Source organism: Alligator mississippiensis, chromosome 6, assembly GCF_030867095.1.
Source record: "Alligator mississippiensis isolate rAllMis1 chromosome 6, rAllMis1, whole genome shotgun sequence".
In the NCBI taxonomy this organism is placed as follows: Eukaryota; Metazoa; Chordata; order Crocodylia; family Alligatoridae; genus Alligator; species Alligator mississippiensis.
The window spans coordinates 19,490,847-19,513,646 of record NC_081829.1 but is presented as its reverse complement, the minus strand read 5'-3'; the positions used below and the strand labels follow the sequence as shown (position 1 = coordinate 19,513,646).

General features: G+C 46.8%; 1 protein-coding gene across 2 annotated transcripts in view; it reads left to right on the top strand.

Moving 5' to 3' along the window:
- The window catches only part of LOC102564709 (uncharacterized), a 50,731-nt gene that overhangs the window by 5,904 nt on the left and 22,027 nt on the right, over positions 1–22,800 (top strand). For both annotated transcript variants that reach the window (XR_009462980.1, XM_059729687.1), the window contains exons 2-12: positions 1,944–2,157; positions 3,763–4,239; positions 6,565–6,603; positions 6,712–6,834; positions 7,623–8,248; positions 9,681–9,819; positions 10,358–11,200; positions 12,402–12,580; positions 15,745–15,892; positions 18,144–18,214; positions 21,172–21,190. Coding sequence is in view for 1 of the 2 variants with exons in the window: in XM_059729687.1 (XP_059585670.1) it covers positions 2,103–2,157; positions 3,763–4,239; positions 6,565–6,603; positions 6,712–6,834; positions 7,623–8,248; positions 9,681–9,819; positions 10,358–11,200; positions 12,402–12,580; positions 15,745–15,892; positions 18,144–18,214; positions 21,172–21,190 (2,719 nt within the window). In the remaining variant the exon portion in view is untranslated. The remainder of the gene's footprint in view (positions 1–1,943; positions 2,158–3,762; positions 4,240–6,564; positions 6,604–6,711; positions 6,835–7,622; positions 8,249–9,680; positions 9,820–10,357; positions 11,201–12,401; positions 12,581–15,744; positions 15,893–18,143; positions 18,215–21,171; positions 21,191–22,800) is intronic.

The window sequence follows — 22,800 nt, the reverse complement described above, 5'->3', positions numbered from 1 at the left end:
TAGTATTTGACATAATAATGAGCACTCATGGATATTTTTATGCTCTCCGAAGGGAAGATATCTCAGGATAGCTGATGTCATTATTTAATGTATACTCTCATATATTCTTTGTAATTTTTTATGGGTCTAATATCTCCCACAGCTGATTTTATATAAATATGTGTGTATGTATGATATGTACACACATACATATTAGGAGTGTACGAAATGGGCCGTATTCGATTTGGATTTGGCCGGAATTGGGAACAGTGATTCGATTCGTTGATTCAGATCACTGTCCCGATTCATCTGAATTGGAATCTGAAGATTCAATGCTGATTCAGAGAATCAGCGATTCGGCCATAGACATAGCTTTAGATTTTTTTTTTCTACATACCTCAAGGTACCAGGCAAGGCGTGTGAATGCTGCAATGCTGGGGTGCATGGAGCATCCCACAGGAGCGCGGGGGGGGGGCCTCCCATGTGCTCAGCAGAAGTGGACCAGAAGTACATCCAGGCCCAATGCTGAGCACACTTGCTAAAAATGATATCTGCTTTCATGCAGTGCTGCACTAGAGCTAATTAGTTCCCAACTGACCAGCAGTAGCTGGAAGTGGTGCAGTTCCATTAGCCAGAACTCAAAGTGGTATAGGCTTCTTTCCCACACTGGATGTCTGTGGAGCATCCAAAACTCTCCCCTGAATTTTGTATCCTCAATATTATTTCTTTACTTAAATTCAGCCTCCTTTTCAGTCCAGGGCTACATGGTGGGAGCATATAGGGGTATAGGTTGTAGCAGTGTTGGTCAAGAACATAGGCAGACAAGCTTCTTTGGGTAAATCTGATATATTTTAGTAGACCAATTCAAACATTTGGAAAAATTATTTTTTGCAAGCTTTTGGATATAAATACCCTTCATCAGCCTGAGGAAGCATCAGCAGTTGTTGCATGCTCTTCCTGGATGGAATGAGTAGTAAAGAAGCCAGAGGTGGGAGCATGTAACTAGACCTGGTATGTGATATAAAGGCATCCAGAGTTCAGATGAGAGACTCAAAGACCCAAGATGCTTGTGCTGTACGGTGAATTTGGGGTGGAGATTTGCCTTATTTCTCATGTAGAGGGTTTGGAGAGCCAGAGGCTGCAGTGTGTGGGGAAAATCAGGGTAGGCCGGAGAAAATGAGCCTGGTGGGAGGGAAGCATGTGCCAGGACAATGTTGAGGTCCATGCACCAGGGAGGTTTATGTTATGCTGAGGCTCCCAGGAGGGGAGGGTTATTGTGAAAACACCTTCAGTGTAAAGCTTGACTAGCCAGGAGAAAAAGGGAAACCAGGGCAGTGAAGTACCTGAAGTCAGAGCAGACATGCCTTGCCATAACCTGTCAGATACTGTTGTGAGACACTTTGCTACCTAATAAATGAAAGAAATGTGCATTTTCAATGTAAATAAGAATAATGACTCAATATATCCTTTCCTGTGCAAAGAAACTCCTGCAGAGCATGGTAGGGAAAACATCTGGGAATGTGCTAGCAAAGTGTTTCCAGAATCACTCTGGTGGCGATTTCTCCCATTCTCACAGACTGAGCCCCTTCATAGCCCCAGAGCAGAGTGGCTCCAGGGGAGTCTGCAGGAGACAAGCACAGTTCACATGGAGAGTTTATGCATTTCCATTGCTTCCAGGATCCTGAGTCTAGTTCTCCAGCAACCTGGCTTCAGCAAAACCCAGTATCAGGACCTTAGCTGGTGTCCCGGGATTTTCTCTACCTCCGTGCCCCCCCCCCCCCCCCCCAGCCTCATGAAATGGAACCAAGGGAAAAATAATAGTTGATAGGAATCTCATGTGACCATAAAGATAAATGAGTTGAGTCTGAAGTCTACATAGTCAAAGTCCACACTTAGGCCTGAATTTCCTGTATCACCCCTTCCTTTGACTTGTTTTCTTTTTTTTTCTTTGAACCCATCTCTAGCTTGGGCCACTGACCCCTAAACCCCAGGTTCATTCTAATGTGAATCCACTGCTGAATGTTACTGAAGAGCAGTGTAAGAGTAAATGTGGTAGATGGGAGGCAAGTTTTTGCTGCAGTCACATACACATGCACTGAAACCCTGAAGACAGCTTGGGAAGGATGGACGACCTCAGTGAGCTGGAGGCCTGTACTGAGTGTGGAGAAAGGAAATATGGTAAGGTCTCTTCCAGCCTACTCATACCATGGTGCTGCTAAAATGTGGTCAACAAGAAGTCACACTCCTGACATAATCTTTAGGACTTGTGGCTTTTTTCCCCACCCTTCTCAGTTCAGTGGACACTGTACAGCTCAAATGGAGATGGGGGCCAGGGTTTGGTTCTGGTAGGGGTACCTCTCCAGATAGGAGGAAATCAATACAGAACTTCAGAGCAGAGAAGGAGAAATTTGAGTCTCAAAGCCTGAGAGCAAAGTTTTCCAAAGGACTTATTTTTGAAATGCCTTAGGAGCTGAAGCTCAGTGGAATGTAGGGTTTGTCTATCCTGTGTTGGACAGTGCTCAAGGAACACTACCATAAATAATGCTCTGCCTCCTTTCTCCCATTCTGCATGTGCCAACTGTCCTGTGGACACTTTTTTAAGGTGTGCCAGGGATGTTCCCAGCCTTGCTGTAATAGCTGCTAGTTGCATGGTATGCTTTTTAGCATGTACACATACAGAAAACATCTACACAAGATGCTACGTCACCATAGCAACAAGCTACAGCACCATAGTTCATCGTTATTGTGATATAGCATCAGCAGGCACTAACTGTGATGCCTCCTCTGCTGTGCTATAATGACGAGTTACTGGGCTCGCTGCTACTGTGTGGTAGGGTTGGAAATGATGCATGAACCGCCAGGACTGCGCAGTATCAGCAGGTACTGCGCAGTTCTTTAGTACTTGTTTGCAGTACCAACCATGCAGCGGGGCCCACGTGTAGACATGCCCACAAAGTAGGAGTGAGTAGGTGCGGCATGTTTTCATGGTAGTACTCCTTGCTATGTTCTGCCACAGTGAAGACAGGCCCCTTGGCTTTTGAAAATGTTACCCTTAATGTAGATCCATGGGTGTGCAAAGTTGGAGATCCCTCAGACCTTGAACTTAGCACTGGGTTCCATTTCAGCAGATGCCAGCAGACAGCTTTGCTAGAGAATGCATCATTTCATATATTTTGGGTATAGTTCAAAGCTTGGTGAAGTCAGTGGAATCTCCCTAGTAACTGCAGAGGTGTTTAAAACAAGCCTGGTTAAGCAACTTCATAAAGCAAAATATCAAAGCTTCCTCTTTCCATTCCATCACATTTTTTCTCCAGTTGGATTGTAACTCTTGTGCTCTAGAGATGACTGAAGTCTGGGAACAAAGGAAAAGCTTAATTTTACAAAAGTTTAACTGTCATTCCTACTAAACCTGAAAATGGCTTTACAATGCATTGAAACAGAACAGCGTGAAGGAGAAAAGCAATAATAGGGAAAATTAACATATTCATGGAATTCACCCATAATGTTATTTTTGATATGTGTTTATTTTCTTTCTATTCTATTTTTGTTTTCTTTTTATTAAGAATTCAAGATTTCAGTCCTGTTCAAGTATCATTTAATCTTTTAGCTCTTGCCAGATATGTCTCCACCAAGCAGAACCAGTGCTGTTTCTATCCTGATCATGGGATATTCATTGCCACACCTGTTTCTTTTGAATTGGATGCCCGCTGGAAATAGTTCCTTTAGAAAAGAACATCCCCAGTGAAGTGGAACATTTTGTCCATTAACTTTGTATCATTTTAGGTGACATCATTTTTCATAAACTCTACTGCTATGACCTCTACATCCCTTCAGCAACTCCACCACAAAATAAGAAGCAAACTGACGTAGACAATTTCATTGATGAAAAGATTGTGACAGTTCTGGAGAAGAATGGCTTTCTCTGCTACCATGGTTACAGGAATTTCACTGGAGGAGAAATGATCATACAGGCCATAAGCAAACCCATGAAGATTATCCCAGTAACTCTTATACCAATCTATAAAGACCATGATTTCTTAAAACTTCAAGATATGCTTATAACACCAGCAATGTTGAAGAGAATTGTGCTGCTTTTGTTTGATGCTACTCAGACTGAACCTGTTCTCTTGCAATGTTGTTACTCAATAGACATAAATGACCCCCAGCTTTTACCCAAAATAATAAAAACCATTGAACATCATAGGACACAAATCCCAGTGAACAGAAGAAAAGAGATAGCTCTGGGGGAAGGGGACACAGGTAAGGACAAAGACCTTGAAATGTTTGACTGATTAGATTCATTTTAGGTAAACTACAGTCTGTACTGGAGAGAGATGCAACAGTAACAGCCCTGGAGATTGACATTATTCAGGTACTAAAGCTATGCACAGCCTGGGCAGTGCCAGTGCAAACCTCCCTCATACTTCAGGTATGCTATGCCCAAATCTGGAAGCAAGAAGGCTGAACATTTTCCATGTCAATCCGTGCTTCTTTTGAGTCTTGTACTCAGGATGTTGGTTAGGACCATTGGGGATATTGGCTTTTGTAACACAGTTACCTCAGTGCAGGTGCTGGATTGTGATCTACTGGTCTGTTTCACATAGCATTATTCTTTCACTTCCTCCACTGAGAAAATGTTTCAGAAACATTCAAGAAGTTTACAGAAATAGTCCTATTATGCTTTTTTAAATTCTTTCCTTGGCAAAGTTTGGAACTTGAGTTTTCAGGTAGTCTAGTGGAACTATGGCAGCTTACGTTAGCTGAGGATCTGCCCAGTAGGTCCAATAGCTGAAACCTCTGAGAGAGAAACTGAATACTGCTAAAATGTGAAGAATCTCTAAACATGATCTAAAATAGTTTCTTTCACTGGGACACAGATGTAGAGGCTAAAGAAAAGCTTTCAGGTCTAAAGCAAGTTCTTTATGGGAGTGTCTACACAAGATGCTTTACTGCACAGTAGAGCTGATTACTGTGAAGTAAGTGTCACCGTTTACATGTGCCGACCCTTATAACACAGTAATTTCCTCTGCTCAGCAGTTAATTTATTACCTGCAAATGCAAGTAGCAAATTAACTCCTGAGTAATTACTGTGCACTACAGCATGTATAGAAAGCCAGTCAGGAGCAAATATGCTCCTGAGCACCTGGGCAGCAGGGGGTGGGAGAGTGCTTCCTGCTCCAGGAAGCTGCCTGCTGCTTGGGTGGGCTCTACTACCACAGCCCCAGTGGGGACAATGTCCATCTGCCTCGACAACAGGGAAGTCCCAGCCCCACTCTACAATCACCATCATGGAGTGGGGGCTGGGCCTGGGGAGACTGTTCTTGGTCAGGGGCAGGTCCCAGCCCCACAGACTTCTCCTAGCTTTGTGCCCCCATCTGGCGATCAAGGTATGGGACTTGGAAACAGCTGCGGTGGAGGGGCAGGTTCCAGCCCCCTCCTCCAATCTATTGGTGGGGCAAGTAGCAGTGAGCCTCGTGCTGGGTGGGGAATCCCCGTCCAGCTGTGGGCCTACTGCCAGCTGCCCCACCAGCAGATTTGGGCAGTGGGTGGGGACCTGCACCTCCCCTGCCACTCTTTCCAGGCTCTCTGCCCCCAGGGAGCGGGGGCTAGGAGCTCGGTGCTGATGGGAATGGGGGACATTGTCCCTGCCCATAGGTGGAGGGAGAAACTTTTATTGGGGGAGGCTAAGCATGCGGGAAGGAAAGTTGGAGGGGAAAGGGCCATAGGGGAAGGGAGGAGGGAGTGGAGACAAGCCGGGCCCAAGATCGGGATCAGGGCTGGGGCCCACTGCACCTGTCCCTTCCCCTGCACCCGGGGTCATTGCCTGGCACCGGTGCCCACTGTACCAATGAATCCACTGCCCCCAGCCCTGCATTGTCCCTGGATGCCTCCCCACACTGGACATGGCTCCACACCGCCTGGAGGGGCCGGAGTGGGGCCAGCCTCGGCTGTGCTGCCAGGCCGGAGGGGACGGAGCCCCAGGACCTCTGCACCTGCCCTGCCCCGCTCAGTCATCCCCAGGAAGAGCCTAGCACAGCCCTGGCCCCAGTCCCAGCCCAAAATGGCAGCCTGCCTCTGGGATGTAGCAGCAGGAGCTGTTCCCCCTGGATGAGCTCCTTGTGGCTCAGTTCCGCGTCCAGCTGTGCAGCGCCTGCCCCTCCCCTAGCCCCAGCCTCACTCCCTTCCCAACCCTGCTGCAGCTGCCGGAAGCCCTTGGCCGGGCTGCCCTACCGCTGTCCCGCATTTGGCGGGGCTAAGCCCCATTAGCCCCAACTTCTACTGCCTATGTCCCTGCCTGGGCCCGGGAGCCTACCCTGCAGCAGGCAGCTCCTGGTGGCAGGGAGCGATTTCCCACCTCCTGGCATCCTCTGATCTAGCATCCAGCAGGAGCCTAGAGCTCCCCCCTGGCTGCTGCAGGGGGCTGGTGCAAGACTGGAGGGAGCAGGAACAGACTGATACTAAACACATTCTAGTCTATAGTAAACTGCATATGGGCCCATGAAGTCTTCCTTTCAGTATTTCTGTTTTGAATTACATGGTGAAGAAGTCTATAACATTTATTTAGCTCTTGCCTTCTCTTTTCAGAGTCTACTTCATCCTCGTCCCTTTTTATAGGCAGAGAATGTAAGTTTTTTCAATGTGCTGTTTGGGCTTCTTACAAAGCATCTCTGGGATTGCAGAGGCACATTTCTCATATCAAATAATATGTCTTTGCATGTGTCTCCTTTACAGCCCCTTTTGAGAGGTCAGCTAGATCAAGGATATCCTTCAGGCCATCAGGGAAATGCCAGGGCACCAGTTACCAGAAGAGTTACTTATCCTGGCCACAGAGATACAAGGCGCTCTCACACAGAGGTAATACTTTCAGCAGGACAGGGAGAGACTGGTTATTGTAGTATCTGACAGCTCTTAAATTCCATTAAGAGGAGTCTTGTTCATGCAGCTATGTCAGCTCCTTGTCTTCTAAAATAGATGCATCTCCATGGAGAATATTAGTTATATGAGGTGGTCCAGAAGCATAATTTATCAGGCAGGTACCTGTAGCAGCACTGTGGACTTTGATGCAGGTCCTCCGGAGGTCAATGACAGGCTTCACTGGAACTTTAATCAGGTTCTGTTTTAATAAATGATCAATTCTGTCCTTTAAAATATTGAGTGTGGCCCCTGCATTGAGTACATACTGACAGAAAGGTTTGTTGGCAGGTGTAGCCTGACAACAAGTAGGATCATGATTGTGCAGGTAGGGAGATGCGGAGTTGAATGGAATGGTTGTCCCCTGTAGAAGAAAGGAATGAAGGAGCAGAGACCAAGAGGGGAATGGATGAGAATGGAAATATCAGGGAGAATGAGGAAAGGGATGGGAATTGGAGAATGGAGAAATGTCACAGGGTGAGGAGAGGGAATGATGGGTGAAATGAGCAAGAGGTGAGAAGAAGGAAACAGAAATCACCAGTGAAGAGAGATGGGAAAAAGGAAATGTAGCTTGTGTTTACAAAGTGATAGCTATGTAATTTCTCCACCTCCCTGCACATTTCTGATGCCATTATGAATACAATCATCCCCAGAATGTTGATACCTAGACCTTTTCACTCCCATGGGTCCTGTTTCAAGCCCAGCTGATATCAGCCCGCTCTTTCCTTCAGAAATCAAAGACATCTTGAAAGATGTGTCCTGCTTGCCATTTCGTGATCAAGTGGGTTGTTTGCTAAACTACTGTGAAGATGCTACAGAAGGGGTCAGAGCACATGTCTGCCGAGCACTGATCAGGACCATGAGGAAAAACATTTTGACTTTCTCTGGGATGGCAGACTTGGAAGAGTTTGAGCAGACAGTAGGAATGCTTCTCCAAAACAACAAACTCGGCTCTCACCTGGAGCCTTGCCTTCAGCTGGAGAAGCTCTACTGTTGGACCCTGGCTGTGATTTTCATCAACATCTCCATGGTGTACAATGTGAGGCTGAGGGCTAAGCTGCGGGCTCTGACTTTTACAAAACAAAACATCCCCTCAGAGGAGAGAAATTATGAGTATCTCTGCTGTAATGCCTACCAGAAAATCAACACTGCAATCTGCACTGCAGCTAAGAAACCTAAAGCCTGGCCAAATTTCATGGCGATGTATGTGAAGCACCTGAAACACTTCCTGCGGATACTGGAGCAGAGAGTGTCTTTCACAAATGAGAGAGTTCTGCAGTTTCATTGCATCCAGAAACAGCTGCAGAGGATCCCCTGGGTGGTAAGACACATCTTCATCCTGGTTATCACTGAGAAGGTGAGTAACAAAGCGATCACAGTCCAGTGTGTGTTCTGTTCATAACCACTGGCTTGTTACAGAGGTTCCATCGCCCTTGGTTTGATCCTGTGATCTTGGGACTGACAAGTACTAGAGCCAAGGGAAGAAATGTGTCTGGATCACAAAGGGGTTGGGTATTAGGACTGCAGGCTGCATTGCTATGAAACCTCAGACATGTCACTTCCTGCCTCTTGGGCAGGGGGCTGGACCTGATGATCTCGTGAGGACCCTTCCAGCCCTAACATCTATGAAATCTAAGAACTGTGTGAAAATACCCTGTGTTGTTTCCTCTTTTTACCCATTTCAAAGGCGGCCAGATTCCAACCCCTGTTTCATATTATTTTTAGGACTTAGTTGTGGTTTTGCAACAAAGAGCTTTTTCATTCCTATGACGCCCCCAGGGGAAGCCTAGAACTTTCATTAAAATAAATAGTAAATATTGAATATGATTTATACAGTAGTCCAGTGGATTTTTAAAATGTAATAGTAATGTGCATTTGTCTTCCTGATGTAAATTATACACACCGTAATCCATAACTAATAGATGCAAGCATGCAGGCATGTATGTGTTGTGCCTCGTGGGTACATTGACGTTCTGGAAACCTCCCAGAATAGACTCAAAGAGAGTTGGCAACCCCATGGATGGAGGAAGGGAGGGGAAGGACAAACAGCAGTGGCACTCAACCCCTGGGCTCCAGAGCTGTGTGAAGGCAGGGAATCCTAGCCAGACCCCATGCTGACCAGCTGGTGAACTGAGCTTATGGCACATGCCAAGCTCTGGTAGCAGCTGTGCTGACAATGAGCTCAGAACTCACTGCGCATATGGCACACAGCTAAAGGGGAGTATGACTATACAACCGCACCCCATCAGATACACCCTTGGAGGTGGCAATGACTTGGAGAGTAAGATGTTCATGCACCTGTTTAAAATAATGTGCAACTAGTGTCCTTTGCTGGCTAAAAGCAACCCAACACCCCCCCCGGGAAGTGTTCATATATATGGGTGCATCTACACATGCTGATTTAAGGTCCGTTAGCCATTTTTAAGGCACATTAAAGGCATGGGTCTACAATGGACATCCTTAATGCACCATAAAAATGGCAATTTTAGGCTATTCATGCCTAAATTTGATACCTACAAAAGCAGGTATCAAATTTATGCACAAATAGCTAAAGTTCCTTAATGCATGTGTAAAAATGTTAAGGCGCATTAACACTGTGTAGGTTGACTGACTTGGGACTAAAGTTAGTCCCAAGTCGGTCCACACACTGCATTAATGTGCCTTAGCATGTGTACATGTAGACATACACCTGAATTGCCTTAATGAGCATTAGGCAAATGTGCATTAAGTTTAGGTGCATGTAAAAGCACGTGTAGAAACATTCTATATTTCTTTTCAATATTTTCCAGGTTTTTGAAGAAAAGCTTCTTGAGATTGGCCATTTGTTCCTCTTTAATGTCTGCACAAAGATGGGGAAAAAGCACTGGGAGATTTCCCTGGAAATAATTGAACGTGTTACTGAACATATCCAAGAGAGCCATACTCCAGGTACAATACATGCAATTGTCTTTATCCTTCTTTTCTTTCTGTCTGGCTCAAACAAGTGGCTTTTCTCATAGATTGCTGAATTTTCTAATCTATCTTTTGAAAGCCAGTTGCATACTTGGGGTTGTGTTCTGTCTTAGTATTGTGTTAGTACTGCAGCACAGTGCTAAGATGCCATATTCATGGAAATGTGCCCTTTAGGAAGAGACATAAAATGCAACCTCTTGTCACTTATGACCATTAAAGCTGCCCTGGCCCTTTTTGCAAGAATGCATGTGTTCTGATGATCAAATCAATGGCATAAATGGGTAGCTAACATTCTTTCTGTTTAAAATATCCTTGCATTTTCAATGGGATATACTATATTTTCTCCTCCTGTCTCAAACTGCCAGGTAACATTGCTGTGCTCTTTTGAACATAGCTGTTGTGTCCATTCCAGTGTGTACTTAAGTAATGTCTGCAAATGTTCTGGAAGTTTCTGTAGTAATATGAGTTATTTAGGGATGAGAGGCACTACTGACATCTCGCTGTTCTATCCTAGGATCAGTAACGGAATGTCTGAAATGTCTCATAAGCCTGTGGGAATGGTGTGTGAGTGCTGACACCAAAGGAAAGAAATGTTGGATGATGACAATCCTAAATCATTGCTTCCAAAAACTAATCTACCATTCATTAAGTGAGGTTAGAAATTGTATTGCACCTCTGCTTTTCAGTGAAGGTGATACCTATGTCAACATTACAGAGCTGGGAAACAACCTGATCCCAGCCAGTCCCAAACTCATGGAACCAGCTGTCCAAGAATATCTGAAGGTTACCTTCCCAGATCTAATCATCAGGGGACAACTGCAAGCCCATTCCAGTTGCATGATAGCCCAAGGAACTGTATCTACTGGAAATGTACTGATCTGCATGGCTAAACAGCAGACTCTGAATGACATCCTGCAGTCTAACTCTACTGAGAGCGACAATGAAAGATTTCAAGAGGTGATCAGAATAGTGAAGCTGTGTCAAGTCAGCAATTCCATTGCCAGCCTGAAAAAGTTCAGTTCCTGCAGTGTGCCTCCATTTTATATGTTGGAAGATGGGAAACCTCTTTTGACTTTCTTGCAGGAGGAGAGGAATGGGCTCACACTGTCCAGTATGGTAGGAATATTGAAAGACATTGCCACAGCTGTCTGGTCTTGCCACCAGAGAAGGGTCCTACTTTGTGACATAACTCCAGCCAGTTTCGTTGTGTTCACGGAAAAGGGAGGTGAAGGTGGATCTCTTCAAATCCAGACAAAGCTGTCAAATTTCTTCAGTGCGAAGATGACTCCTCAGGAAGAAGACGGAGATTACAGAGATGATTGTCCATATGAAACCATTAAGCCCTTGCAGCTCACAGGTATGATTAGTTATGGCTGGTGTGCCTATGGTTTAGTTGACTGAGCACAGGTTTTGAGTCTAGGAGACATGGGTTATGCTCTTAACTCTACTGTTGACTAGTTGTGATGGATAAAATAATTGAATTATTTGATTTTAAAACTTTTCTACTTTCTTGTTGCTGGTTTCAGTTTCAAGCTGTTGTCAGGCATGTTTGCTGTTTTTTCACTCTGTAACTGGCCAACAGGTATGGTTAACTGGCACATAATACTAAACAACAATAGAAACTGCTGTAGCTAATGTAAACCAAGAGTTCTATAAAAGGAAATGAGTTCAGCAAAAATAACCAGTCCCAGAGGTTACAAAACTGTAGTAGTTGTGTTGGCAATCTGAGACTTCATTGTGTGCAGATTTATCTTTACAGTTCAGGGTTTGATATGTGATTAATCAAAAATATACGATAATCCAAATTGTAAACAGCATCAGTCTAGTTGTTATGGACAAACTGGGACAAACATACTGAGGAAAGTAATGTGTACAAGTATATCAGGTGACATGGGCATGTATTTCATCAGTGTATGATATGCACTACACAGAACCAACCCACAATATGTCTCATAACTTGAACCAAGTGGAATTTGGACCTTCTGTATAGCTCAGAAAAAAAATGAACCCTTTCATACGTCTTTCAAACTCTTATACCTGATTTTATTGAGGCTGTGATTTTAGAAAGCAAAACTTAAAGTTAGACCCTTAAAGTAACTTGATTTTCAAAAGTGCTAAGCCCAAATTGCAGCCCCCTGTGACTCCACTTTTGAAATTCAAGCTACTTGTTTACAGTCCTAGACTTTGACTTTGGAAGCATAACATCACACTTCCATTGTTTTATACCTTGGGCTAAGACTTTTGATCTTTCACTCTTTTATGCATTATAATAAAGGAGCACAGCTAACTTAGTCATATTCTACTCTCTTTGGCTGCCTTCTCACTACTAGGTCACAGCAACTTGTGTCTGTGTAACAGGGCAGTGTCCTGGACTGCTCCTTACTCCCTACTTTGGGTTTAAACAGGTCCATTCCCTAGTCTCTGTATTGAGCAGGATGAAGTTCTGACTGGTGCTGAGTGAAGTGGGCAAAGCTCACAATAGTTAACTGGGCAAAACTGTAAGAAAGAGGATTTACCCATTGGCTTTGTTCTTAATTTGTTTCTATCTCTTGACACAGGAGATAGCGAAGAACCTCTGTCTGTGTATTTCAGCGCTCCTGAGTCCTTGACACATCACATCTTCTCCACCTTCTCTGATACATGGATGGTAGCTGCTACGTTTTATTCAGTTCTCCTTTATGGGGCACAAACCTACTTTGAGCTCAGCCACCTGCCTGTTTCCAAATTCATAGATGAGGTAAATGTCTTGAGAGAAGGAGCAGAACACATAGCATATCTTCCATCCAACCAAGGGAAAGTTCTTAATGCCAAAGTTGAGCTTTATGGGAATTCTGACAGCCTGGAGAGAAGACAGCCTGGAAAGATCTGAATAGCTTAAATCTGAATTGAGCTTAATCTTCTAATATAGGCACCTTGATAGACTATCCAAATCTCACTGTGGAAGAGCATTTGGAAGTACAGTTTGCCAAGGCACCTCTGTACTTAGCTGCCCAGATATATGGCCTGGAGGCACTATGTCAAAACATGGGCCTAGAATTTGGAGGAGCTCTAAGGCTGGCGGTATTCTAGTAGGGCATAAATGCCTCAAGAAAGTAGAGCAAGTTACCAGTATGACAGGGGTGGGCAAAATATGGCCTGTGGGTTGGATCTGGACTGTGGGCTTGCCTACCAATTGATTGGATTCAGCCCTTGGCTGCCCCCACAGTGCTCTGCATGAGGCTTAGCCCTGCCCAGGCCAGCCGGTGCTGTGTTTCTGCCTGCGCCCACCTACCCTAGTTCTGGTCAGCGCGCACAGCTTACTGGCAGGGCTGCTCCCAGTGTGGCTGCAACCATCTGGGTGCTGCTCAGCTCCTCTTGCCTCCAGCAGTGGCTCCTCCTCCTGCTTCCGTCCCTGTTGTGCTGCTCTGGCTGAGGAGTTAGCTTCAGCTGGGTGACGCCTGCCCCAGCTTGCGGGGCTCTGGCTCCAGCTCCCAGTTGTCTTCCACCCACTCAGTCTACCTGGTGCAATGAGTAGCCACCTGCGGACAGCCAAGTGGGTGCAAGACAGCCAGTAGCTGGAGCCACAGCCCCACATGCTGGGCCAGGAGCTGCCGAACTGAAGCTTTCCCCCCACCCCAGTGGTGCAGCAGGGGCAAGAGCAGGAGGGAGGATACACTGCTGGAAGCAAGGGAAGCTGAACAGCACCTGGGTGGTTGGAGTTGCACTGCGAACAGCCTCACCAGTAAGCTGTGTGTGCTAGCTGGGGCTGGGCTACTGGGTGCAGACTGACCTGGTCCAGAGTGGGCAGGGCTTGGCCCCATGCAGAATGCTGTGGGGTACTGCACCACCTGCATGAGCTCTGCTGCATATGCCCCCTGCCCCCTCCTTCCTCTCTTCACCCTGACTAGCTCCTGGGACCTAGCGCCCAGGGGGCACCCCCCAACACATGTACACATGACCCCACAATCCAACACACACCACAACTCCCACATCCCTGCACAGGGCAGGGGCATGCAGGGAGTAGATCACAGATTGCATCTCTTACCCAAGCCCTGACCCCTCATGCCCCTGCCCACAGACCTGCAGCTCTGCCCTGGCCCTAGCCCTGGCTCCATGCTGATCCCCACCCCATGATCCAGAGGTCCCCATGGCGACAAGCTGAGGTCATGCAAGCAGAGCATGCTGAGCAGGAAGCTGCCTCCAGCCAGGATCTCAGGGGTGGGGGGTGCGGTTTACAGCACAGGGCTGGGGCCAGGGGTAGGGCAGAGCCACAATCCACTTGCTGCGGACTTCTGCCTGCAGAATCTACACCTGTTGCAGGGGCACATGACCAGCGGATCATGGCTCTGCCCCAGGCCCTGGCCCTGCACTGTCACTGCCCTGTGACCCCACCCCGTGATCCCATCTTTGGCCACCTGTCCTCCTTCCAAATACTGCTTCCTGCCTGCCTGCAGTCCCATCCCACATAGGGGGTTTTGATGAGTTGGTGTGGGGTGGGGGGGTGCTGACTCTACCTCTAACAACTCATCAAAACTCCCTATGTGGCCTCTGGGCTCAAATAATTACCCACCTTCGCAATATGAGAAGGGATACATTGGCTTTATGCATATTTAAGTAAATATAGGAAGTTTTTTGCAGGACTTGCAGAAGAATAAACAGTAATTGAAATTCTCAATCTGCAGCACCACTGGCACAATCCATATTACTGGGTAGAAAAATAGGACAATTATTTGAGTATCAGCAATACCTTGGGCAGGGAGTAATACTGAATATGTCGGTGTTACATCGCATCACATCAATATTCTACTGCAGTGGTTTTCAAACTTTTTTAACTAGTGTACCCCTTCTGGGCACATGGGGGGCATGTGCCCCCAGGTCTGTGTGCAGGTCATGGGTGGGCTGGGGCCAAGGCTGTGCCGGGCTCTTTTCGGTGCTGAGAGGGTGGGGCTGGGCTGTGCTCAGGGCAGGCGGTGGTGACACTGGGAAGAGGGCTATGGGGGGGGGGGGGGACTGCAGCCACCCCAAAATTTGCAGTAACCCCTCCAACCCCTCTCTCAGCACTGCCACCATGCACCCTGAGTGCAGCACGGCCCAGCCATGACCCCAGCCCACCTCATCCCAAGTGCAGATCTGCGGGCACATGCCCCCCATGTTCTCCCAGGGTGCGTGTAGTGGTGGGAGCCACCCCTCTGCGTGGCTCAGTCCTGCACCCTGCCACTACTGGGCAGTCCTTCCCCCACAGCAAACTTACCCACTGGACCCGGCTGTTCTCCACTTGGCTGAGCTGCATCCTGGCTGCCCACATCCTGTGCTGCGGCTGTGCGCGCACATGCAGTGTTCTGCATGCCCCCTATGACCGTTTTAAGTACCCCTAGGGGTATGTGTACCACTGGTTTATAACCAGTGTTTTACTGGAAATGCCAAAACAATATGAAGAGATTGTTTAGGATGTTAGGAGAGTTAAAGTACAAGCAATAGGTTATAATAATAGGTCAGTTCACTAAGAAATATTCTATGAAGTTGTCAATGAAAATCTCATCTTGGCATCAATCATATCAGCTGTTTAACAATACCTAGTAATGCTGCACAATGGTTTTGGGTAGCTAGCGAGATGCAGAGTATCCTATCGCATTCCCCATGCAGGAGAAATTTAGGGACGTTCCAATTCTGCACTACTAAATCTGATGGCAATTTTTATTTCTGTTTTATGCCAACTTAACTAAGACCAGAACTTAGCCTATGGTTATACTATAGTTTACCCTTCTTTCCTTAATTCCTGCCAGATCAGCTTTCTGACCTATTTTTAAATCTCATAACTTTGTTATAAATGATCTGCATTGTTCTGAGGGTTTTTTTATTGTGTAAAATCAGGTTTCATTGCAATAATAAATGGTATGTTCATTTTGTTCATGTTTCCCTTAGATCTGCAAAGGACACCAAGCTCAAAGACCAGATTCCATACCACTGAAGCTATGGGAAGTAATAGCAGCTAACTTGCTTCATCTTGACATAGAGCGCATGTCCATGGACGTATTGTTAGAGCATCTGGAAAACTACAAGAGCTCCTTGGGTATGTAGAACAGCTTCATTAGTTAACCTATGTGCCAAGGTACAACTGCAAGAGGGTTTAATACATTTTCAGGAAATCTGTATTGTGGTAGCACCCAGGAGTCTCAGTCACATAACTAGAGGCCTTTTGTGCTAGGTGCTGCGCACAGCACAAAAAGATGGTCCCTGCCCCAAAGAGCTTATTGTGTAAGTGTAGATACTGATCTGAAAATACTTGTCCTTTCCCCCTGAGACCAGACAAGAGTCCAATTTGAGAAGCACCACTGTACCAAGTGATCCACTACCAATACCAGTAATGCTCTGTATGCCCTGCTCAGGTTCTTCCCAAGACACAGTAAAGCAGGTCATTCAGACATCAAGTGTAGTACTACTACATTAATCATGTTTTGAACAGTGTGGGGAGATGAGGACAGGAGCTAGTTAGTTAGTGTCTATAGAATGTCTTGAAGATGATGATTAATGATCAAACTGATATTTTAGTAATGTTTCCATTTAATTTCTTTAAAATATTAGTGGTCTGTTTGCTGATCAAATGTGCCAGAGGGATGAGTCCCTTAATTAATCATCTGGCAAAAACTGCACAGGCAGGGGCTGGCTCATTTTTCCCCACATATACCATGCCACCAATGTGCTCCATTGGGTCCTAGAAGTAGGGTGACCATACATCTTGGTTTGGCTGAGATGGGTTTCAAAGGTTGGTCCTGGACAGTTGGTGAAAATTAAAATGAGAGTCCTGGAATCGCAGGGGCATGGGGCACAGTCTGGTAGGGAGGGAAAGTGGCGTGGTGCACCAGGCAGGTGGGTGGGTAGGCACCGCTGCAGCAACAGTTAGAAAGGATGTGAACCTGAGGCAGATATTTGCCTGTAGGAACTCGACTGAGATGATCCCTTTTACACAGACTAGTAAACATTTATCAGAGCCCTAGCATTGTTCTATAGAGGTGTGCAAAGCAGGTCCTATTCAACTCGGATTTGGCCTGAATTAGGGACAGTGATTTAATTTCTTGATTCGGATCACTGTCCCTGATTCGATTTGGCAAAATCTGAATCTGAAGATTCGATGCTGATTCAGAGAGTCAGCGATTTGGACATAGAGACAGCTTTAAATGTTTTTTCTACATACCTTGAGGTAGCAGGCATGGCTCGTGGATGCTGCGATGCTGGGGCGGATGGAGCATCCCACAGGAGCGCGAGGGGCCCTCCATGTGCTTGGCAAAGAACCCAGAACTGGACTGGAAGAACTATTGGTCCACTTCCAGTCTGCTGGGGAGTGTGCTGGGGGCCCCCACCCGTGCCTCCCTAGCTTGGCAATGGGCTGCAGGGGGACCCTGGGTGCCCCCCCCCCCCAACATACATAAGAGGCACCAGTCACCGAGCCGGGGGTGCTTCTGGTCCACTTCTGGGTCTGCTGCCAACCGTGCTAGGGAGCCCCCTGCGCTTCTGTGGGACACTCCATGTGTCCCAGCATCACAGCATTCACGAGCCCCTGCTACCTAGAGGTATGTAGAAAAAACATTTAAAGCTGTCTCTATGTCTGAATCTCCAAATCTTTCCAAACTTTCTCAACCAATTTGGAGGGTTCAGATTCAATTTGGAGGGATTAAAGGCTCCTCTGATTTGATTCAGATTCAGAGATTTGGCCACCGAATCAGGCTGAATCTCTGCTGAATCGAATCAGGGCCCAAAGCTTTGCACAGCCGTACTGTTCTAGTCTGTGGAAAGATTTTTTTCATCTTCCTTGTCCCTTTGGGTTCTGAGTATCTTCCTAGGGTGCATTAAGCAATGTCATTAATATCTGCTACCTGTGGTTCTGGCTCTCCTTCAGCTGGTTGGTCCCTCCCAGATTCTACAGTTTCAGAATATATGTTCGCAGAAGCCCCAGACAGCCATGACACTAGCTCTTCAGATGCGGGGGGAGCAGATTCATGAGCTCACTTACTTGTTGGCTGCTTGCAGAGCGATGACAAAACTGCCGTAATTGTTGGAGCAGCATAAAGAAGCCAGAGTGTATCAGTGAATCCCATCTGTAGTTAGTATCTTGACCTTAATATGATGCCTTAGAATCAAAGCTCAAGGTTTCTACCCAGATTTTACTCAGGGAACTGTCTTCATTCACATATGATGTGTCATGCATTGCCCTGGCCTGACCTGAGAGGACATCACTGGGAGTTCCATGCATGTGCCCAAGGCCCTAACTGGCCCCAGGGGCAGGATAGACTGTACAAAATCAAACTTTTCTCTTCCCTTTCCAGGGCCAGATCTGAATAGGCTGCATGAGGTAAAGAGTGGATTCTCTCCCATCTGTGCTGAGGATATTAAAAGGGTAATTACCAAAGGTGTTTGATAATGAATCTCCCCAGTTTGTAAATAGCTTCCCTTGAAGCAGTAACATGTTGCATGAGGTTTAAGAACCGAAAGTTGTTATTACTTTATATTAATTAATACCGTATTGATTCGATTAAAAGATGAGGTCTCCCCCCGACCCTTTAACGTGAGGGAAAAGCCCCTTCTTTTAGAACCTATACAAGCCAGCAGGGGCCAGGCAACTGCTGCAGCTCTGGCCCCAATCCTGGGTTGTACCTGGAGCTGCAGGTGCTGCCTGCCCCCCCCTGCCTCTTCTGTATTCCTCACCACTCCTACCTTGCAACCTCAAGTCCCTGTTGCCCCTGTATCTCCCTTGTGCCACTTCTCCCCCCGCCCCTTCTTCCCCCCTGCCATACTCTCCCTTACTTTTGCTCCATGCCAGCAGGCTTCATCCTCGCTGCAGTCTGAAGCATGAAGCACAGAGCACAGCTCCAGTTCAGCCTTATAGCAGTGGTGTGAGCTCCATGCTGCTGCTGTGGGACTGGGCTGGAGCTACGCTCATTGCCCCCAGGCTGCAGCAGGGATGGAACCTGCCAGCATCAGAGCAAAGGCAAGGGGGGGTGGAGGGGCAGGCCGTAGCCAGAGATTTCGGTGTGGGGAGGGATATGAGAGGAAGTGAGGGCAGGGACCTGAGGCTGCCGGGGGCAGAAGTAACATGGAGGGGGGAAGAGAGGGGGATGGAGGAAGGGAGAATGGGGCCTGCGGCTGTACAGGGCAAGCACAGTAAGGGGTAAGTGGGGGTAGGAATGGGTACAAGGGGGCAAGCTGACTGTCTCCCCTACTGCTGCCCTATTACTGTCCCCTCATGTGTTGTCTACTGCCTCCCCCACTGTCTGTCCCCCCACTGCTTGCTCCATTACTACCTCCTTCGTCACCTCTCTCCGCATTTCTTGCAATGGTCAGGAGGATGAATATAAGATGATCCTCCAATAATGAGATTCTATACATGGAAAATTATAAACTTATAATATATAAGTATATAATCTAATTATTAAGGGAGGTCATCAAATTCAGGGTCATCTTGTACTCCGGTAAATATGGTAATGCTTCACCCTTATCTAGGCCTGATTCTGCATTATGTTACCCTGTGTTTAACAGGGCTGTAAGTCCTTTGTCTGTTGTCCATTGTCCTTAGATTCAGTATAACATGCAGAAGAATTGGGCCTACAGTATTTTCCATTTTCAAAGGAACTTATGAACACTAATTATAGGCTCCTCATGGCGTGCCTATAATTTACTGTAGTTCCATCCTGTCACCAGTGTTATCCCCATTTTACCAATGGGATAAGTGAGGCACAAGAAGGTAAAGTAATTTATCTAGTGCTGTGCAATAGGTGTGGAGCAGAGGTGAGATCAGCACCTGGGCATTCCTGCATGCTGCACCTGAGAGTCCTCAGTTTTCCACACTGTGCTACCTCTCATTGATGCCAAAGTCATTCCCACAGTGGAGTTACAGAAAAGATGAAATTGGCTCCTCACTTGAAAAAATTACGCTGAGAACTTTTTTACTGTTTCAGGGGCTTGTGAATTTGATTTCAATGAGCATATCTGTACTGCTTCTGGGCCATAGCTGGGAGCTCCACAGTGAAGCATGCCATGTACCCTCTATGCACACTAAACCCTGGAGAGAGGGTGGTGATGCACGGTGATCCTTTCTGGTGATCTTGAGACCACTATTGAGGCACAAGCTCTGCTCACTGTGTCCCACTCTGCATGTACCACTTGCCAAAAAATGGTGTCTACTTTCTTTTTTGGTGCATTCATGGTCTCAGTCTTGGCATGATCCTGGTAGAGGTGCTGGATTCACTTGGAATGCCTCTGACTTTGACAGATGATATTTTTTCAGCCCATGGTACTTTCTGTGTGGGAGTAGGCAGGGTTTATTTCTCCATGCTGGTTTTGGGATTGTTTCAGGGGTTGTATAGACAACCCTGAAATACCTCTAATTTAGGATTCAGTATATGCAGTGCAGGGGTGTTGTGTATCAAGGCAGTGGCCTCCTTGCCCCATCTGGAAGTGGTGTAGACATACCTAGTATGCTTTCTGTGGGGCTTTGACAAAACATGGCAGGGCTCAACTGCAATTGAGGCACCGGTGTGTTTATTCTGTAAGCTCACTGTTTCAGGAGGACAGGCTGATAAGTCACTTGGCAAGATTTAGATCAAACCATGACACATAAAAGCTCTCAGTTGTTCAGGAGCAAGCTGGCTCTAGTGCCCTCCACAAACTTTGGGTATTCAGTTTAGTAGGAATCCAGATGATCAACTATTGTTTATCTGACCTTATGGAAGCAAAGCATCAGGCTTGGAGGAGCAGGCTTGCTCCTTCTTTCACGTAACGGGCCAGTTACTTAGTCCATGTAAATAGATGCAACTCCACCAAAGCTAGTGGAGTTGTGTTGATTTAAACAAATTGATTTGCCTGTTGGTAAATCTGGGCTGCTGATTTTTTGCCCAGGATGTAAACACATCCAAAAACTAGTTCCCAGGACATCTGAGAAGTTCACTGGCATAATAATGAGGAAAAGAAGTGCTTTTTAAAATTTTAATTAAAAAAAATCAGATACAACACAACGTGGGACCATACCCACACTTGTGGTTTTCTGCATTTTCAGATTGTCCTAGTGATGGTAAGCTAACAACAGGTTCTGCCTGCTTTGGGAATTAATAAACATGTGAAGTCGTTCTTGCTCTCAGCTCTTCCAAATATTCATTAGTGCCCAAGTAATTCCCAAGCAATGTCGCCAATCGCTTTTATCTGGCATCCTTCCCTCTTAAGGTAATAGGTGTCACTTGGCTGAAGAAGTGACAGTTTTGAAGGCTTTGGAAGCTTGAGAGAAACCAAATGTTGAGCTGACACAGGTATTTGTGTTTGTCCGAGCTCTAATTTTGTTTTCTTCCTTTCTCTGTTTGGCAGGGCTGCTTTGATAGCAAAGGTAAGAACCTAATGTTGTTTACAATGTGCTTGAGAAGTGCTCAGACTTGCTGTGACAAGAAAGCTTTCTTAACAGCACTTATGTCTCAAGAAGAAATTGGCATAAATAATGAAATGGGCATTATGATTGTGGGCACTAAAACTTGGAGGCTTTAAAAAAAGACAAAGAGATTGAAGGTTGGGCTTCATTTGACTGAATGTGTACAAAGGTTCCAATAACGTCTTCAAATATCTGAAGGGCAATTATAAAGAGGATGGTGATGGACTTTTTTGTGGCTGTAGGGGACAGGACTAGGAGCCATGACCTCAAGCTGCAGCAGAGAAAGCTTAGGTTGGAGATTTGGAAGAACTCTGACTATGTGGAAAGGCTACCCATAGAAGTTGTAGAATTTTCAATGTAGGTGGAGGGAGAAAAAATATTGGGGGAGGCTGAGTGCATGTGCGCACCCTCCCAGCAGGTAAGTCTGTGGGGGAAGGGGAGGGAGTGGGGCTGGGGCTGCGGCAGGTCCTTCACAGCCGAGGTGGGGTGTGGTACAGAGCTGTGAGTGGCTTGTCTGGGGGGAGGGGGCCTGGCGTGGGGAGGAGGTGGAGGCTCTTGCCAGTGCATGCATGCCGGGAAGCATAGGGGCATGTGCCCCAGATCTGTGTGGGGTAGAGTGGGCTGCCATTGTGGGCTGGGGCCAGGGCTGCACCAGGCTCTTTCCAGCGGGGGGAGGGGGGTTGGGCCGCACTGCACTCAGGGCAGGCAGTGGTGGTGTGCTGGGAAGTGGGGTTGGGGGGGGCTATGATAAATTTTGGGGTGGTTGAAGCCCCCCCCATAACCCCTTTCCCAGCATTGCCACCACCTACCCCAAGCGCAGCATGGTCTAACCCTCACTGGGAAGAGCCTGGCATAGCTCTGGCTCCAGCGCACAGCTGCAGCCCACCCTGCCCTGCACAGATTCAGGGGCACATGCCCCCCATGCCCTCCTGGGGTGCGTGTAGCAGCAGGAGCCATGCCCCCCTCAGACAAGCTGCTCGCGGATCAGTCCCATGCCCTGCCTCAGCTGTGCAGGGCCTGCCCCAGCCCCACTCCCTCCCTCACCACTGTGCCCGCACCCCTCCTCACCCCTTCTGCAGCTGCTGGAAGCCCATGGCTGGGCTGCCTTGTGGTCTTATCGCTGCTCTGCATTTGGGGGGACTAAGCCCCGTTAACCCCCCCCACCTTTTGCCACCTATGATTTTCAGCCTTGACATTTTTCAAGAGTAGTTTAAAGAGACACTTAGCTGGCATGGTTCAGTCAGGGATGATCCTACCTTGAGCATGGGGATGGGCTATATGACCTCCTGAGGTCCCTTCCAGCCCTGTGTTCCTACGACCCTAAGATTCTCGGAAGTATTCAAACTTCCTCGGTTTACACAACTGGTCTCAGCATCTTTTAAGGAGAAATTGTCCCAGTACATTTTCAGTACTGTACTAACTAGAAAACATAAGTGCAAATGTGGGAATAAGTTAGTTGTTCCTCTAAGAGAATGATTTACTTTTTTTGAAAGGAGTCAGCTGCTTATTGTTTCTCAGCAGTGCTTTGGCTGATGTCTTAGATTGGTGCAAATTAGTGATAACTCCACCAA